The 17,463-nt window shown below is 37.2% G+C and overlaps 1 protein-coding gene across 1 annotated transcript; it reads left to right on the top strand.

The window, feature by feature from the left end:
* The first annotated feature begins 2,151 nt into the window (after window positions 1-2,151).
* Window positions 2,152-17,341, top strand: LOC139965258 (cyclic nucleotide-binding domain-containing protein 1-like). The gene is made up of 13 exons (XM_071967438.1): window positions 2,152-2,292; window positions 3,431-3,515; window positions 4,127-4,269; window positions 4,794-4,971; window positions 5,472-5,620; window positions 6,911-7,071; window positions 8,220-8,281; window positions 9,465-9,543; window positions 10,660-10,792; window positions 11,492-11,601; window positions 12,689-12,839; window positions 13,326-13,393; window positions 13,983-17,341. Exons 1-13 carry the CDS (start codon window positions 2,214-2,216, stop codon window positions 14,109-14,111), a joined length of 1,527 nt encoding a protein of 508 aa, XP_071823539.1. The 5' UTR covers window positions 2,152-2,213; the 3' UTR covers window positions 14,112-17,341.
* Window positions 17,342-17,463: the final 122 nt, after the last annotated feature.

Genomic DNA, 17,463 nt, shown 5'->3' with positions numbered 1-17,463 from the left:
GAATTAGGGCCTGCACCCCCGTCGCGCAGTGGCGGAGCGTCCATATGGTCAGGGGGCGGATGCCCCCCTGACGGACTCAAATGGACTGCTGGCGCCTTTTTCAGCTCTTTACCACTTTTTACTTATTCTAGATTATTGACTTTTTTATTGCGCTCTCATATACTTATTGACATTTGTCACATTTTGTTCGTGTAATTTGGCGATAACACCTTATTCTTCGTTTATCTGCAAATTAGCCAGGCCCGGAAAGGGTCATTTCCGGCGATCTAGGGAGTATCTTTACTCAAAAATTTTATGTACGCTACGCGCCAACCAATGGTGGCGCTCCGCTTAGATAGTGTCGAAAGCGCCCCTTCAGACCATTCTCTCCACTCCTGACCAATACCCCTAGCTCCGCCAGTGCCGCCGCGCCTCCTACGCCTATGTGTGTAGTGTTCGCTTTCGGAAATATCTGCTATTTTTTCATTTCCTTCAACCAAGTTTTATAATAGCCGTTATAACAGGTTGCAATATTTCTACACCAATAAATTAACTGTGTCTGAATTTTAGAAAATTTCTGACCAACATTCTACATCACACTTCCCTCTACTCGTGCAATTTTGACCGGTCTGTTAGGGGTTGAAGGAAGTTTTTTTCTATATTGGTTGTCCATAGATGAAATTTTGTTCAACATTATGGGTATGTTTTGAAGTGAGTTTATTCACGAGAAATGTGAATTTTCAAATTCGGAACAAATATGGGGCTTAAAACCTTGAAAAGTGGGGCTGACGGGTATTGTGGGCCGGGACGTAGAATCACCTACAAAAGCAAAGACCCACAGGAGATGGGATCAGGTCGAACATGATGTGTGCCGGGTTCAAAAAGGTTATGGATGGAAAAAAAAAACTATTAGGAAATACTTGGTTCTCAGGCAAAAGTGTACATATGGTTGGTCATTTCAGGCCCGAGAAGTGCCGTTTCCGGTGATCTGGGGGGTTTCAAAACAAGAAATTTTCTTGTACGCTGCGCGCCAACCGATGGTGGCGCTCCGCTTAGATAGTAATTCGCGCCCCCCGGGTTTGAAAATCCTGGATACGCGCCTGGTATGTACATGTATCTATGCATGTGTGTACATGTGTGATAGCTGCTTGTAGACACAATATCTCAAGGAGTGATACGTGGATTGCTTTAACGCTTTCTGTGTGGATGCCCTGCATTAATTAGGTGAACTCCATTAGTTGCGGTGGAGAAAGTTCAGCAGAGGTAAAAATGTGACAACATTCTAAAACGGATATCGTCGAAAAGATCATCTGGACGGATGGGTCTCATGCTCCACGTGTGGATGTCCAATATTTGGTAGTCAAACCGTTCTGTTTACAGTGGAGGTGAAAGGTCACCTGAGCTGAACAGAGGTCAAAATTTCAAAAATGGGAAAACAGCTCAGGAAGAGAAATGTCAGAGAATCAAGGGAAAGAGATTGTTAGTTAGGTCATAAATATGTTAATTGATTTGGATGTGAAGCACAGGTTTGAAAGAAAGTTTTCAAACATTTGAAGAAAAGTTTCATGTATATATTTAGTTTTCTAGACTATTCTTCGGGAGTAATGAATGTTGAAATGTCCCATTTTTCATGTTTCAAATGTTAAGATTTTATTTTGTCAATTTTTGATCCTACCTGCCACCATCACACACCACCTTTAGTAAGAAAGAAAAAAAGTTGTGGGGCATCCACCACTAACAGTGACCCTTCAAATGCAGGCCCATAGCCAAAGTTTGAATTGGGAGGAAGGGGTCACAAATTGTTGTTTGGTGTGCATACTGGTGAGGAGTGTTACCTGACTCACCTCCTCTTTGAGGAAAAAAAAACGACTGAGATACAAAATGGTGCTTATATTTCCGTCATTTTTAATTACATTTGTGTAGTAAAATTTCGCGTTTTATTTGAAAGAAAATCTGAAACCCTCATCACCCCTCCACGGCAGTCTGCTTCCAATGCTAACACCATTGCGCAATCAAACATAGTGCTCTTCAACCATTACGAAAACAGTAAATAAATGCAAACAAGAACAATGGCGCAGATTTTATGTATCAGACTAGGTTTCAACAAATCATAATATCACTTGTCATCACCGAGGGGCTTGAATCTCTTTCCCATGCACCTTACAATTACGTAATAGTTGCATCTGTTGCCAGGCGTCCAATCAAACATTTCTGAACTTTCGAAAGACGTAAGAATGAATTTCGATTCGAACAACCAAGGAAAAGAGTTGAATCCATGGTTTGAACGCGACAAGCAAGAAACTGCCTACTTTTGTACGTTTTCGACAAAAAATAATTGATCAATGTGTTAAAAATATTCAAAATACGTTACGAATATTGTTTAATCTTAGTTGTACTGGTGCATGTACTAGTTACACGAAATATAGTTACACGAACAGATTTAGCGAAACAAAATTTATTGTCAAAGTGTTGAGAGCACTCCATGACAATCAGAACTGTCAAATTAAAGATCTGCTTTTATTGGCTCCAATTATAGCACGCTATAGCTAGGAAAGTTTTGTGTATACGTAATCGACCTGCCACGGTCGTAAGTCAACCTCAAGCTTTAAAATTAGCCAGCATACCTTCTTTGTGTAAACACTGTGGAAATATGTTCTTGTCTACAGTGTAGTTAATCAAGCAGCGTTCACACAAAGACCCTCATACAAGAAAAAACTATGTGGCAAAGGTCATTTTACGACCAAGGCAGGTCAACTATGTAATCTCAAGAAACTTTTCCATGATAGCGTGCTATAGTTGAGGGTCTATACAGCAGTTAAAGCGTGTAAAGACTCGTGCAAAAAGAAACATCTTATGTCGGTAATTTGACCTAGTTTCGAATGAGGTGTAACACAAGTGTTAAACACCACCATCGATCCCAGAAACTACACACACAACTTGCGGTAATTAGACACTAGTGTACAGTCAGTACATACAGCTGCGGTCAATACCCACAGCACAGTATACAAACGATACAGCGATGGACGTCTCAGGTCCAGCTAAAGATAACAAGGTATCACGTTTTATTACTGTCTGCATTTTGTAGCGACACAAACAAAACGTCACTTGCAAGCAAAAGAAAGTTAACTTTTTCAGATGGCCGCACTCGGTTTGGGGTGAGTCTTCAAAGCCTTTAAGTAGACTGAGCTGCATGTTTCCAAAACAACAACCTTGGATCAAATTTGTCCTTGAATGCTGACTGAAAGCAAGCAGTTGAACAAGTTTTAATCGGTTGATGTTAGATTATTTTCTGTCATGAAGACCCATTGACAATATACATCTAGGTCTACATAACGTACCTCCCATATGCAGCAGTGTCTCATGAAAATATATTCCCATTGATGTAATCCGTAAATTGTGACTATCACTTTGCACATACATATAACATCATCGCTTACTGTCATTCCTTTAGTTCAACATGACAATTCATCTCCAAGACCCATGGTTGACTATGCCAAGCTGAACTGGTTGTGCAACCACGAAGGTCTCCGCAAAAAGTAAGAATTTCTCATTTAGAAATACATTTACAACTTCTGCCATTATCATTTCCATAGTTACTGCATAGTTCAGGAAACATTACCAGACAATGTCCACTGCTCCTCTCAAAAATCTGTACCACTTTTGCAGCTTTTTGCAGACCTAGTCTATTCTGTAGTTTAACTTGTATTGTCCCGAAGACTCGATCAATAGGTGCAGAGTTGGCTGGTAGGAACTTTTATAATTAGATGATTAATTAGATGAACCTATAATCAGTAACTTATACTTTGATTGTGTCATACTGGATAATAGACAATATTTCATGCAAATCAGAGTAATTAGTGAAGACAATTCAGTACCTCAATGTGTGTTAATATCTTTAGAGTGACAATAAAATACTAGTTAAAATTTTGAGCATGGGTGACCGTTATCTAACTTTCTAGCATATCCGGAAGTTGCAATGCTGATAACCTTTAATTTCACTCTAACAAATTGAATAGCGACAACTGGTCAAGTAAATGACGTTAGGATTAAATCACTAGTCCATCTTAAATACAATGTTATAGTTTTACCTACAATGATTGTAGGTTGATAAGTTGAGCTAACAAGGTTCCTCTAAATTTTCTTCTAGGTTAGATGGAGTCTCTACCGAAGATGCTCATAACTTCTTCATGAAACATTACCATGAGATGTTTGTGGACACCAGTCCACAAGCAGGAATTCCTCTAACAGCCAAGGATTTAGAAGCTACAAAGCCATCAGATGATAATTCAGGTGAGAGAGAAAAGATGTATGTTTTGTCACCCTGAAAGAAAATTTGGTTCTTGTTTACTTTTGTATTGCAACTAACTGTTAATTCCTTTCTCTATGAAATGCTCACATATATAGGAAATAAATCACTTCAGCTGTGCAGGTTTTTGAAGAAAATATCAGTCAGAAATAATGGCAAAGTGTATCTTTGACATTTTTAGGTTGTCTTAACATTTTCACCTTTAAAGAAATGAGGTCGTTTGTCTACACTGCTGTGACTCCTGTACTCGAAAGTCTATGTCTCGAAAGATTTTAGATTGAGTCTTTCTTGATATAGGTGTTTCTTTAAGCATTATTGAGGCCAGAAGCCTGATAGGCTTAGTTGAGAGTTGATTATCGTATTTCTCATGATAAATCCCTCCCACTTTAATAATGAAAGTTACCCGGCCATTCGGGCACAAGGCAAATGAGGTACTGAGAATATAATATAGTTTAAAGTTAGGTCACTCCACCGTGCATCTTTGTTTTGTGTTTCATCTTCTTTACAGACGCTTCATCGCATTCAGATTGCAGTAGGAGCCACAAGAGAGAGGAAGGTCGTCCTAATGACACGAGCCATGACATCAAATTCCACATGTCCAAACTTCACAAAGAACGGAAAATAATGGATCCGGATATTCTATTCGCAAACAAAATAAAAGAACTGAGGGCACTTACAAAAAAGATGTGAGTAATAACAATAGGAAATAAAAGCATTGTGTTATATCTCTCTTGGACTGAAGGTGGTGTGGCAGGAGGGGGAGGTGGTGGGAGGGGAGGGAAGGGAAGGGGTCAGCTATGTCACAGTCACTATGGGGAGGGGCGTATATCATACTTGGTGGAGAACTTCTGCCTATTCTGCAGTTCTTAAGTAATCTCCTCAGCAAGTTTTCCTATGTAAGTCACTGTTGTCTGGGTGGTGTAAAAACCATTACTACACACTTCATAAGGTTGGGAGGAGGGGAGTCAGGGACCCGGGGGTGGGGGGCAAGCGGGAGGGTAGATGGAGGGGAGATGCAGAGGATCAGAGGAATGATTTATTTCTGATACTTGATAACAAAAATCACAGTGTTGATAAGGTCAAAGGTATAACAATTAGATCACAATATGCTTTTTGCAAACTTTGCTCATATGTCTTTTAGTTTCGATAGTTTAAATGGTTATTCAATTATTATATGTATATCCAGGCCCTATGAAAGGACAGCTGAAGACATCAAGCAACTATACACACACCTCAAGAGCTTTGATCAATTGTCCAAACAAGTCTCCAACAAAGAACTAAGAGAGCTATGTACAGCTGTCCAGCAAGATGTATGGAGGGATGAAAACTACACAGGTACACTGATTGCAGCCTCTTTACGTGCAGGGTCACTTGACTGGCTCTTCCTGCCATTGTAATGTACTGCTCATGCCCCAGCCCCTTTCAATGTATTTCTTATTTATCTCTTATTTGCAACTAATACACAACCGAATATGATTGTCTAAGCATATGCATATATATTTGAAATTGTAATTAGTTGGAAAATCCAGAACAGTGAAAAATGTTCCAGCCTACAGGGATTCGAACCCGGGCTTCCTGCTTTATATGCGTACACCCTAACCAAGTAGGCCATGGACTCTGATTGTATGTCCAGATGTTCCAACTGGTAAGGAAGGTCCTCATTCCACTGTACAGTAGGCTTTTGGCACCCGTATTGAACAATGCTAGTTCTGTTTGATGAAATATTTTACCTTGCTCTACAGATCAATTATGATGCTAAGCTATTTGAAGTCATTTGTGAATCCTAAAGCCCGATCTTGAAAGAGATCCCTTTGAACAGACTCTGTTAAATGAACTGGAAATAAACGACCAAGGCAATTGAATACCGATATATTTGAAATTGTAGTTAGTTGGAAAAATCAGAAGAGTGAAAAACCTTCCAGTATATGCCAGTAGCTTGGGGATATCTTTGTGGTAACTGTTGAAGTCCTTGTACCCGATAATAAGTATTGCCAATGGTTAAATTGTAAGTGCATATGAATTACTCTTTGCATTATGCAAGAGTCGCTGTATTGATTGTGTTGTTCTCTCTTAAATGTTAGTCTTAGTTGTTAAGTCTTTGGCATTAAGTTTTTCTATGGTACGTTGAAAAGTTTAAATTAATAAGGAAATAGAAACAAAACTCTGCAAAGATGTTGGTGCACAATCTTGAAATACATCTCAATTATGGCAACTTTATTTGCATATCAGTTTTGGTAAAATTGTGTTGCCACAATATACTTAATTCTCGGAACAATCCCAATTCTTTAGTATGACTATAGTTAAGTTTCTTTAAATAAGGTGTCAAGTGAAATTTTTTGGGAGTGGGGGGTGGGTGGGTGTGGGGGATGGTTGGGGGGGAGAATTGAAATTTGTCTCAAGACTGATTAATACCAATATGAAAATACCATTGGGAAGATGGCTAGATGCAATCGTTACCATCTTGGGGTCGGTAATAGTAGGTGGGATGGTTGGTAAACTAACTAACAGGTGCAAATTTCAGATTTGCTTTGATATTTACTTAGCAGTTTAAAGTGTTCCTTAATACCTCATTATATTATTTTTGACTTATTGCGTTTTTTTTTTTTTTTCAAAATTGTTTGATAGTTTTTGCAAATACAGGATTTTACATCATCTTGCGAGGAAGTGTGACACCAGTTACTCGCCCTTGGTTGAAATTCCGAGGTCAGCCCCATCTGTCCTCCATTCCATCTATCCTAACCACCCCTGCAGGTGATTCGCCAGAACCGAGCGTTGCAAATATCGAGGTGAGTTTTTTTAAAACCCATTATTAGCTTTATTATTATTTTTACCAATGCATTCTTTAACCGAGACAATATTGTCAGATTTCGAGTAAAACTGGCTAAGTGAGATTTTGGTGTTAGAGGTCACCTTTTTGTTGGTACAGTTCTTTTTAAGGAATATTCCTGTGACTGATGTTGATTGTTTAACAAAATTGCTGGATGTTATCTGTTTTGTTCTTTTACTGTTGATCAAATTCCCATCCATATAGAATTATTTGTGGTGAATGTTAATACCAACAGGCATAGATTACATAGGAAGATTCCCTGTTTGTTAATGTTAACAGTTAATATGTATTCACCTGATTGTGTGTTTTGTGAAATGAGTCAAAATGAAACAAGACAAGACACAGACAGGCTGAGTTAATCATGTCTAAGTTTTGTTGGTACATCTAAAAGAGTGCCCTCTATTTTACAATTCATTCATTTATTTATTTATTCATTCATTCATTCATTCATGCATTCATTCATTCATTCATTCATTCATTCATTCATTCATTCATTCATTCATTCATTCAATCATAATGTAGTTTTAAGTCATTCTGTGCAATATCTCTAGCATGCTTCTTTTTTTTTAAGTTCACCTGAAGTGCATTGGTCTGTTATGTAAATTACATACAGTAAACATGATTTTATTCTCATTTTATCAGGATCCAATATCCAACCATTCATTCTTCATACTGCATTTGTATCTTCACTACACAGTCTGCTACTTAAACAATGCACATTTTTTATTATTTTTATGTTATTATTTTGTTACTTAGTTCTTTTCTCCAAGGAAGCGTCTATAACTGTGGTCATGTGACTGTACTGTTTTTCACATTCTAAAACAGAATATAGCGAAAAATAAAATATCATGATGTACAAAGTTATATGAAACTTTATCATCTGGATGTGTTCCATATCGGGAGAATCTCTAGTCTGGCGTATCCAGATAATCTAGCTCTTACTGAACTTAAAAAAATCCAGATACAACTTTATAGAATATTGATATCTACAAATTGCAGAAAGTCAGTTTTCATGTAAATAGACCAATGCATTAGCTTATACTGTTGTTACATTACAACTTTATTTGATATTTATACTTTGCATAAACATTGTGTATCTTTTTACAGTTGTCAGTCGGAGATTGCTTTGGCACATTAGAAAGGGTTGATGGACCTGAACCAAATAGCAGGTAAAGTGTAGCAAAATAACAATAACATATATTGATTTAACAAAGAAATAGGGAGGCTGTTTTGGCTATATTCATATATTTTCTTGCAATGTGCTGTATCTCTCAATTATCAGTCCTGATTCTTATATGCAAATGAGGCTTTGCTGTAACTGCATCTTCCTTAGAAATTTTGGGAGATCTAGGCTTACCATAGATATTTGCATTAAAACAGAATGATCTTTTGCTATGAATTATTCAACACTATTTGTGTGGCATACATGCAAAGTTGACAGTGTATATTGTGTGGTGTGAATTTGCATTTGGAAGACGTTATGTCCAGTACCTCTTTATGTCCAGGATCTCTGAATGTCCATGTCTCTTAATGTCCACATGTCCAGGATCTCTTAATGTCCATGTCTCTTAATGTCCATGTCTAGGATCTCTTAATGTCCATGTCTCTTAATGTCCATGTCCAGGATCTCTTAATGTCCATGTCTTGTAATGTCCATGTCCAGGATCTCTTAATGTCCATGTCTAGGATCTCTTAATGTCCATGTCTTGTAATGTCCATGTCTAGGATCTCTTAATGTCCATGTCTTGTAATGTCCATGTCCAGAATCTCTTAATGCCCATGTCTCTTATTGTCCATGTCCAGGATCTCTTAATGTCCATGTCTCATAATGTCCATGTCCAGGATCTCATAATGTCCATGTCTCATAATGTCCATGTCCAGGATCTCTTAATGTCCATGTCTCTTAATGTCCATGTCCAGGATATGTTAATGTCCATGTGTCTTAATGTCCATGTCCAGGATCTCTTAATGTACATGTCTGTTAATGTCCATGTCCAGGATCTCTTAATGTCCATGTCTCATAATGTCCATGTCTAGGATCTCTTAATGTCCATGTCTGTTAATGTCCATATCCAGGATCTCTTAATGTTTATGTCTCTTAATGTCCATGTCCAGGATCTCTTAATATCCATGTCTCTTAATGTCCATGTCCAGGATCTCTTAATGTCCATGTCTCATAATGTCCATGTCTCTTAATGTCCAGGATCTCTTAATGTCCATGTCCAGGATCTCTCAATATCCATGTCTCATAATGTCCATGTCCAGGATCTCTTAATGTCCACGTCTGTTAATGTCCAAGTCTAGGATCTCTTAAATAATCTTATTAGTCCTTCCTTTCCCTTCTTGCTACAGGATACTCTGTGTAGAAATTAAATCGGTACCATGTGAGTTTCTCAAGATTCACAGCAACGATTTTAAGAGGATCACAGAGGTGAGGAAAATTCATTTTCATGAAAATGCTTTGTGTTTTGTGTTATTATTGTGGGGGGGGGGGCGTTGTGGTCAAGTGGTTAAGGCAGTGCACTGGTGATCTAAGGATTACAGGTTCGAGCCCCGGCCAGATCATTGCGTTGTGTACTTGGGCAAGGCACTTTATCTCCATTGCCTCTCTTCACCCAGGTGTATAAATGGGGACTTGCGAGGTAACTTGTAAATAATAGTTGCGCCGGTTTGTGGCTGCACCCTATGGGAAGTGCCCCGGGCGACACATGGTTGTGGTGCCCCAGGAGAGATTGATTGAATTGTGCACACTTTGGTGTGTAGGTGTGACAAGTTACCAATGACCAAGGCTAAGTTGTCAAAGCGCTAAGATCTTGATGTAGCAGCGCTATATAAGTGTCTAATATGTATTAGTATTGTAAGTGCATTTCTTTTAATGAAGAACTGTAGAATGCTTGTGATTTAATTTTTTTTAAATTGTTGCAACTTGACTACTAGCTACAATCAAGATATTTTGCAATACAGACTGTAAGCAAAATTGAAATTCGGTTTAAGCTTACACCATTGTTGTTTCTGCACTTTCTGCTAGGTTTTAGGGTGTAGGCAACAATGTTATTTGCTTTTTGCTTTTCGCTTACCTGTCTCCCCACAACCTTACCACTCTCATTCTACCGTGCCTAGAATGAACTGGTTACCTTGTAACACTATGTCCAGACCTCAACGGTCAAAGTCCTTCCTTCTCATTCTACCACCGATAGTGCCTACACGTCCGTTTTGTGTGTGGAATCTTCAATTCGTTCTTCAAAGTTCCTCATTTCAGTACATGGTTATTTCCAATGCTTATTTCAACCTCCCAACCAACCCCCCCCCCCCCCCCTAACCTCCAACAACTCCCACCAGAAAAGTGATTTGCTCCCTTAATTTTCATCACTGATATGGGACCCTTGGAGGGTAAAACTTTTGGATAATTGGTATGTATGCTTTGCAGAGATTGATTGATTAAATGTTGTTGATGTTAATCATTAAGCTTCAAAATATTGATCAATGAATTACTATTAGAGTTGTGACCACTATCACGCCATCATTCTGAATATGTATTTTATTTCAGCACATAATAGAACATGAAATATCCGAAAAGATTGAATTGATACAGTCCTGTAGAGCTTATAAGATGTGGCCGAGGCAGTCTCTCCAGAGATTAGCTGAATTACTCGAATGGACAAAGTTTCCAGCGAATACTGGTCAGGCTGTGTTTCTTATATCTCTTTATTGGAATATAGATCTTTTATCATTTTTCATGCAAGCCAGAAGAAAAGAAGACTATTGTCAATTAGAATATTTTGCCATAACCTGAGAATCAACCTTTAGACTTATTTATTCATCTTCACCTGACATAATCCTGCCCTTTACAACATTAAAATTCAAGAATTGTAAGAAGAAGAAAAAAAGAAAGAAATTTTTGGCTGATAATGTGTTTTACTCTTTCCAAAACATGTTCATAATTTTCCCAATCAGTTTTCTGTTATTTTCCTTGGCCTAAGAAATGAAGCATAATAAAGAAGAAAAAACTACTGCTCTATTTCTTAAAATTAATTTTTGTCCTAGGAATTATATCCTGATAGTTATACCAAATGCAGCGGTATTTTTTGTGGAACATTGACTTTCATCAGTTGTTTGCAATGCATTTGAGCAGGGACGTCAAAGAAGGTGCTGATTTCTTAATGGTCACTGAAGTCACTAGTTTTATCCGAGACGACAAATGTAAGACTTAATTCAAGGCCCTGGTGCCATTGGTAGGATCACAGAGACTGTAGGATTGTTTGCCCCGGTTCCAACCCCCTCAGTAGAAGTGAATTATATGCGATGGGTTAGAGCAACACAAGCTTTCTCTGTGATTCTATGTTTAATTGTACTCTCCTGTTGACATGTTCTCTTTACAGTGCTTGTGAGTGAGGGCTTCCTCTGTCCTTTCATCGTTTTCATCAAGAACGGTGAATGTCATGTACTGCGGGAGGTCAGGGTCAACATGATGTTACCTAACGGTGATAAGGTACGTTAAATTATAAAGACATCGCATTAAAATTAAATCATTCGTGGTTGTACCGTGTGAGATGAAAGTCCTAGGAGTTATATCCTGATGGTAATACCAATGCAGCAGTATGGTTTGTGGAACATTGACTTAATGCCAGTTGTTACATGATGCTACCAAACGAGGTACGTTAAATGAAAATCATCGCATTAAAATTAAATCATTCGTGGTGTAACGTGTGAGATGAAAGCGATAAGTAAAACTTGTAAACATTTCTTGTCATTTGTGCTCTGACATTTAGCATGATTAATATATGATCAACATCAGTCCTCTCTCATGTGACATGACTTTTATGAATATGAATCACCAAAGCTCACAAATTTTCAGGCCCATCCATTTTTCCATTCCTTCGTTCAATCAGAACATAATTTGGATAGGAGGAAATTTATCAATACCTGTGTTTTTGTTATAATGATACCCGCAGTAATTCTTTCTCTGTCAACAATTGTGATTCGCAAACGAGGGTGGGAGGATGAGATGTATGAAAAAGAATTTTCCATTGTCTTTTCTTCTTCCCCTCCCCTCCCCTCCCCTCCCCTCCCCTCCCCTCCCCTCCCCTCCCCTCCCCTCCCCTCCCCCTCCCCTCCCCCTCCCCCTCCCTCCCTCCTCATCCCTATCCCAAAACAAAGTAAAAGAGAAAAAACATGAGTCTTCAGTTTTGTTTCGCAGATCCGCAACCAGAAAAGAAGTCTCTTTCGTAATGTTGTACAAAATATAGAAGTAGATAAAAGTAATTCCTCTTTAATATTGTGCAGAAGATATTGAAGAAAATTGATTTTTATTATTATATTTTTTCCTTATTAAATTCAAGTTCCTTCCACTGGTCATCATTTATAAATCTTCATTGTGTTGACTTTTGTTGCCATGCCACAATAATTTGACCGATTTATGATTTAATACAAAAATGGACGAAAGAGATTCCACTTAAACCCTGTGTAGAAGACAATGGAGAAATTGTTTTGTTTCTCTTAATTTAAATTATTTCAAAAATTATTTTACCAAAAAATGTGATAACTTTTCCTCGTTTTGGGATTTCCTTTTTCATCAGAAATGGAAGAGAAAACAGGTTGTGGTGGGTCAAATGAAAGCGTCGGAATCTTTTGGCGAAGTAAGCGTTCTTAAATCTGAACCAATCACGTCATCTGTGGTTACAGCCACACAGGTGGAGGTCGGAATTATAACCTTGGAGAAATTACAAGGTAAGGACCTATATCAAGTAGCAGTGTGTGTAATGAGTCGTGTATCTTGAATCGTCCATTCTCATTCAACAAAAGTTTTCAACTGAACTTGTGAAGTTTGTTTTCCCCTTCAAGGTCATGCAGTTACTCGAGTCACAAACTTAAATAGGCCGATATTGAGACAGGAAAGTGCTAAACTCTTCTAACAACAGTTTTTAAGTTTTCTGAAACATTTTCTCCTCACTTACCATCCATGTGTGCAGGGCCAGAAAAATAATAAACTTTGATTTGTTTCCCTCAAGTTTCTCACAAATAATATTAAATCAGGGTTAAACTTCAATCTTGTAACCAAGCGAATCATTTTTCTGCAGGTTGTAAGCCACACCAAACTATATATATATATGTTTGACTCATCTCATGTACGCAAATTCAATGTCCTGTCAAAATACTTTTTACTCAAACTAAAAGCCCAGACACCTTATTTTGATATTACAATTATTATTTCAGAGTTGGATGAAACTACCACATCACTGCTACTCCAGTCAAATGAAAGCCTTTATAAAACAATGACAGAGGTAAGATTTATAGCACAACTGCTGGTGTTACCATGGTAACATCTCCTACCATGCAACTGGTTTCTTTTGTTTCCTCCTCAATATTTGACAATTATTTTGAGGAATAGAAATTTAATTTTCTGATAAAATTTAATAAAAGTTTGGAGTCAATACAGATGAATCACTTAGTTTATAAAGAAGGTATAGCTACTTTTAAAGCTGGTTGGGTTTACATGGAAACATCTATAAACAATCTCTCCTTTATTAATGGCATATCAATTTCACAACAATGATTAATACATTGGGAAATTCTGTGAACTTTTACAAACAGTTAAATATTAGCTCTACCCTAAGCCTGTAAAATCGTTAGGGAAAATACAAACCAGTGCATAGTTTACTTTAAGCCAAAAAGTGATTATAGAAAACTAGAAACTCTTGCTAGCTTATTGCACAGTTTGAGAAGAACTTACTTCATAGAAATGCGTAAGTTTGTTCCATTACAATCATAGTGTTAGAAGCACTTGATGAACTGCAGTGAGAATGCACTGCAGGAGGTAGTTGCATTAAATTTTGCAACTTGGTGTGATGATATAATGTTTTATTTTCACAGGATCAAATTCATGATGAATATATTAGCCAAGAAGAAAAGAGACAGTGGAACCAGTTTAAGCAGGGTGTCTTGGAGGATTCTATTTTTGCAAAAGGGATACGACCAGGACGTGGCAAGTGGGCAAAGTAGTGTGTATGTGTGTCAGAGCAGAGCAGACAATGTACCCCACTCAGGGGCAGACTTGGACATAAATTCGCTACCAGTTCAGTGAAACAACCAGGGATCCTGGGGTATTAAAACAACAATGTATTTTGGTGTGTGCGATAGAGCTTGCACCGTTTGACACCAGGAGGAATCAGCACCTCAACTTTGCAGCACCTTGTACCCAGCATGGCACCAGTTTTGAGGCAGTAACCTGGTGGGCAAATCTGCCACTGTTCCTACTGTTTCACAAAACCTATACAGGTATTCTCTTACCACAAATGCAGGTACCATTTGGGTTTTTTGGTCCATGTTGAAGATGTACCATCAATGCCACATCACATTTGTTGGTGACTTGGGTGAGTTGAACGATATCCTGGGAGGTTCGTAGTTGAATTATTATAGTGCGACTCTTTGCAGGAATGTAAACAGTGCATCTTGCCTTCTCAGGAATCAAATTCTATCGCAACCAATTGCTACACTAATGATTCACTGGAAATTCATTCATGATATGTTAAGGTTTTCTTTTAATCCAACCAAATATACACATGTGTTTTTTTCTCTTTTCAACTTTTTCACCTCAACAGGTTCTTGGTGTGCAGTTCTTAGTTCATTATAACATATGTTTAATTACACCAAAACTCAAATGATTTGAAGAAAGTTTGTCGGTATCGTGGTACCTTCTTGTATCTAGTTTTGTTTCACTTTTGCATAGGAAAAGTTGCATAGAACTTTTTGATTTAAAACAGCAAAAATTGTAAGAAGATCTATTTTTGAAAATTTGACAGTAAATATATGTAAGAAGTAAGAAGAACAGTTAAGACAAAAAGTGAAAAAAACGATTATTGGATTATTAGTTGGTTTGGAGAAACCAATCACAATTATTGTACATTAATCATCTTTTAGTAATTGTGGGTATCTAAAAAGTTGATCTTGACCAAAGTGTAAATTTAGTTTAAATAAAATCAATATTAAATCAATTTAAAACTCATGAATATGCATTGTATTTTGTAACCAAAAAATGTGTAAACATATGACATAATTGTTTGCACACATATAGTAATAATCTGCATATAAAAGGCACAAATAGATGTGTTTATTAAGAAATTATATCACACATATGATAAATTGCACATTATTTGCTCCAATGAAATCTCATATTTTATTTGGGAAGAAGAGTTTTTCTATGATAACTATATTTAGTAAGATTTTTGTTAACAAAAAGATCACAAAGTTTTTTGTCATTATATCAATTCTACCAAGCAATTTAACAAAAGTAATGGTACTATTTTGCATAATAACAAATAATGTCGATAATGATGTCATCAATAATTCTGTATGCCATTGATTTTTAGAAATGAATTAATATTGCTTAATTAAATTTCAATTAATCACTGTCAGTCATGATTTATTTTGAATTAAAAACATTGAATATTTCTATGCAATTCCCTTTTATTAATAATCTACATATGAATATTAATTTGCTTACTAATTATTATTGCTGATAAATTATAATACTGTGAATTATTTATTTTCAAATTGATATTCAATGCGGCAATTTCACCAAATGCTCTGCTTCTTAATCAGTATTACCAATACCCTTCATTAAGAATTCAAACTGTTTATTTTGCATATTTCAGGAAATAAAGATAAGAATATTCCTATATTTATGGTTATAACCCTCTTTTAATTTGCATAGAGGAAGACAGGAAGTAATGATATGGACATTATCCCTAAAAAAGAAATTGTTACATACATATGAATATTCTAGAAATGATTATTGAGATAATATGCATGTTTATATCAACATTTCAATCATTAAAGTAGGGGCACGTGTTGGATTTGTATATGAAAATATTGCTGAAATTAAAACAATGAGTTTGAGAAATAATATTGATTATGTACAAACAATCCCCTTTGTGGATAATTATCCTGATACGTTAGGGATAAATAAAATTAAGAGTACTAATGAGTATTGCTGGAAGCGTTGGTCAAGAACTGGAATTTACATATTTGAATATTCATATTACAGCAAGTAACTTTAGATATAGATAATTTTCAATAAATCAATATTAGCTGTTATGAATTAATGAAACTTCTCAAAGATTGTTAATGGATGAGTCTCATCTCTTCAAGATTTGAGACATCTCAATATTCAATAAACATGGCAGAGGGGTGGTGGTGGGGATTGAGGGGGGGCTAAAGACTTGAGGAATCAGGTGGGAAGGAAGAGCAGGATGGTGGAAAGAAGATTATTATTACAGTTGACTACATTCACACTAGTGCAAGGTTTAACGGACTGACATGTTGTCGAGTCCAAATGAAAGTTGAATGTTTGCCTTTATATAATGTTTGACTTTTTTAAAAGGATTTATGTCCGCCAGCAATTGTGCAAAACTGTACCATATGATATACAATAAAATACTAAGAAAACTTTGCAAGAAACCTTAAATTTCCAGATGTCAGGGGGGCGGGGGGGGGGGGAGTAAGTGAAAATACAAAGCTATGTTTGTGCTCTATAGAACAGAATTAAGTGCATGTTAGGTCCATGTTGTCTTAATACAGGGTTGTCCAACCTACGGCCAGCGGGCCACAGTCCGGCCCGCCGCAGGGTTGCGTCCGGTCCGCCAGAGATGCTCTACGGTGTGAAATTTTAGTGAGCAGAATTATTGATAACAATTTGAAGCTATATAATCAATCATTCGAACCTTCTGGGTCCAAAAAACTGCATACAGGTTAGTTTGTGTGACTCTCTCAGCGGAGGGGGGGGGGGGAACGGCTGGACTTTATTCATCTGTTTTATCAGGAAGGAAAATAAATCAGTGTGCTCCGCGCGCAGTGCTCACATTTTGTTGCCTTGGGCTTCGGGCGAAAAATCGAGCGTAGGGTTCATTCAGCCCCTTCCTTCATCATAATCATTCCATGTGGCCCTCCTCTGCAAAAGGTTGGACAACCCTGTCTTGATACATTGTAAAGACTGGTATCTATACATTCATCATATTTCTGTTGGCTAAGGATGTTTAAAAACACAGTCAAATATATTGAGTGTGAGGTTACCTTACGCTATGTAAAATATTTGTAATATAGAAAGTATGAAAGAATATAGTCAAAAGTCTCTCATTTAATTTTTGGTTTCTTCTATCAGTGAGCAGTAATGGGTCGGAAACGTTCGTCAAGGTATTTTCTGTTCAACTGCACTTTCAAGAAAACGCTGCACTGTTCATCGAAATGCTGGACCTCCCTCTAATCCCCTCTCCCTCCCCCTCCTCCTCCCTGACACAGATATCCTACCAAACGTTCTTTCGAAGCCAATCTACTAATGTTATTGGGAGTAAATGGT

The sequence above is a fragment of the Apostichopus japonicus genome, chromosome 3, assembly GCF_037975245.1.
Source record: "Apostichopus japonicus isolate 1M-3 chromosome 3, ASM3797524v1, whole genome shotgun sequence".
NCBI lineage: Eukaryota > Metazoa > Echinodermata > Holothuroidea > Aspidochirotida > Stichopodidae > Apostichopus > Apostichopus japonicus.
Note: the sequence above shows the minus strand (reverse complement) of the source record. Positions and strands in the feature narration are given on the sequence as shown.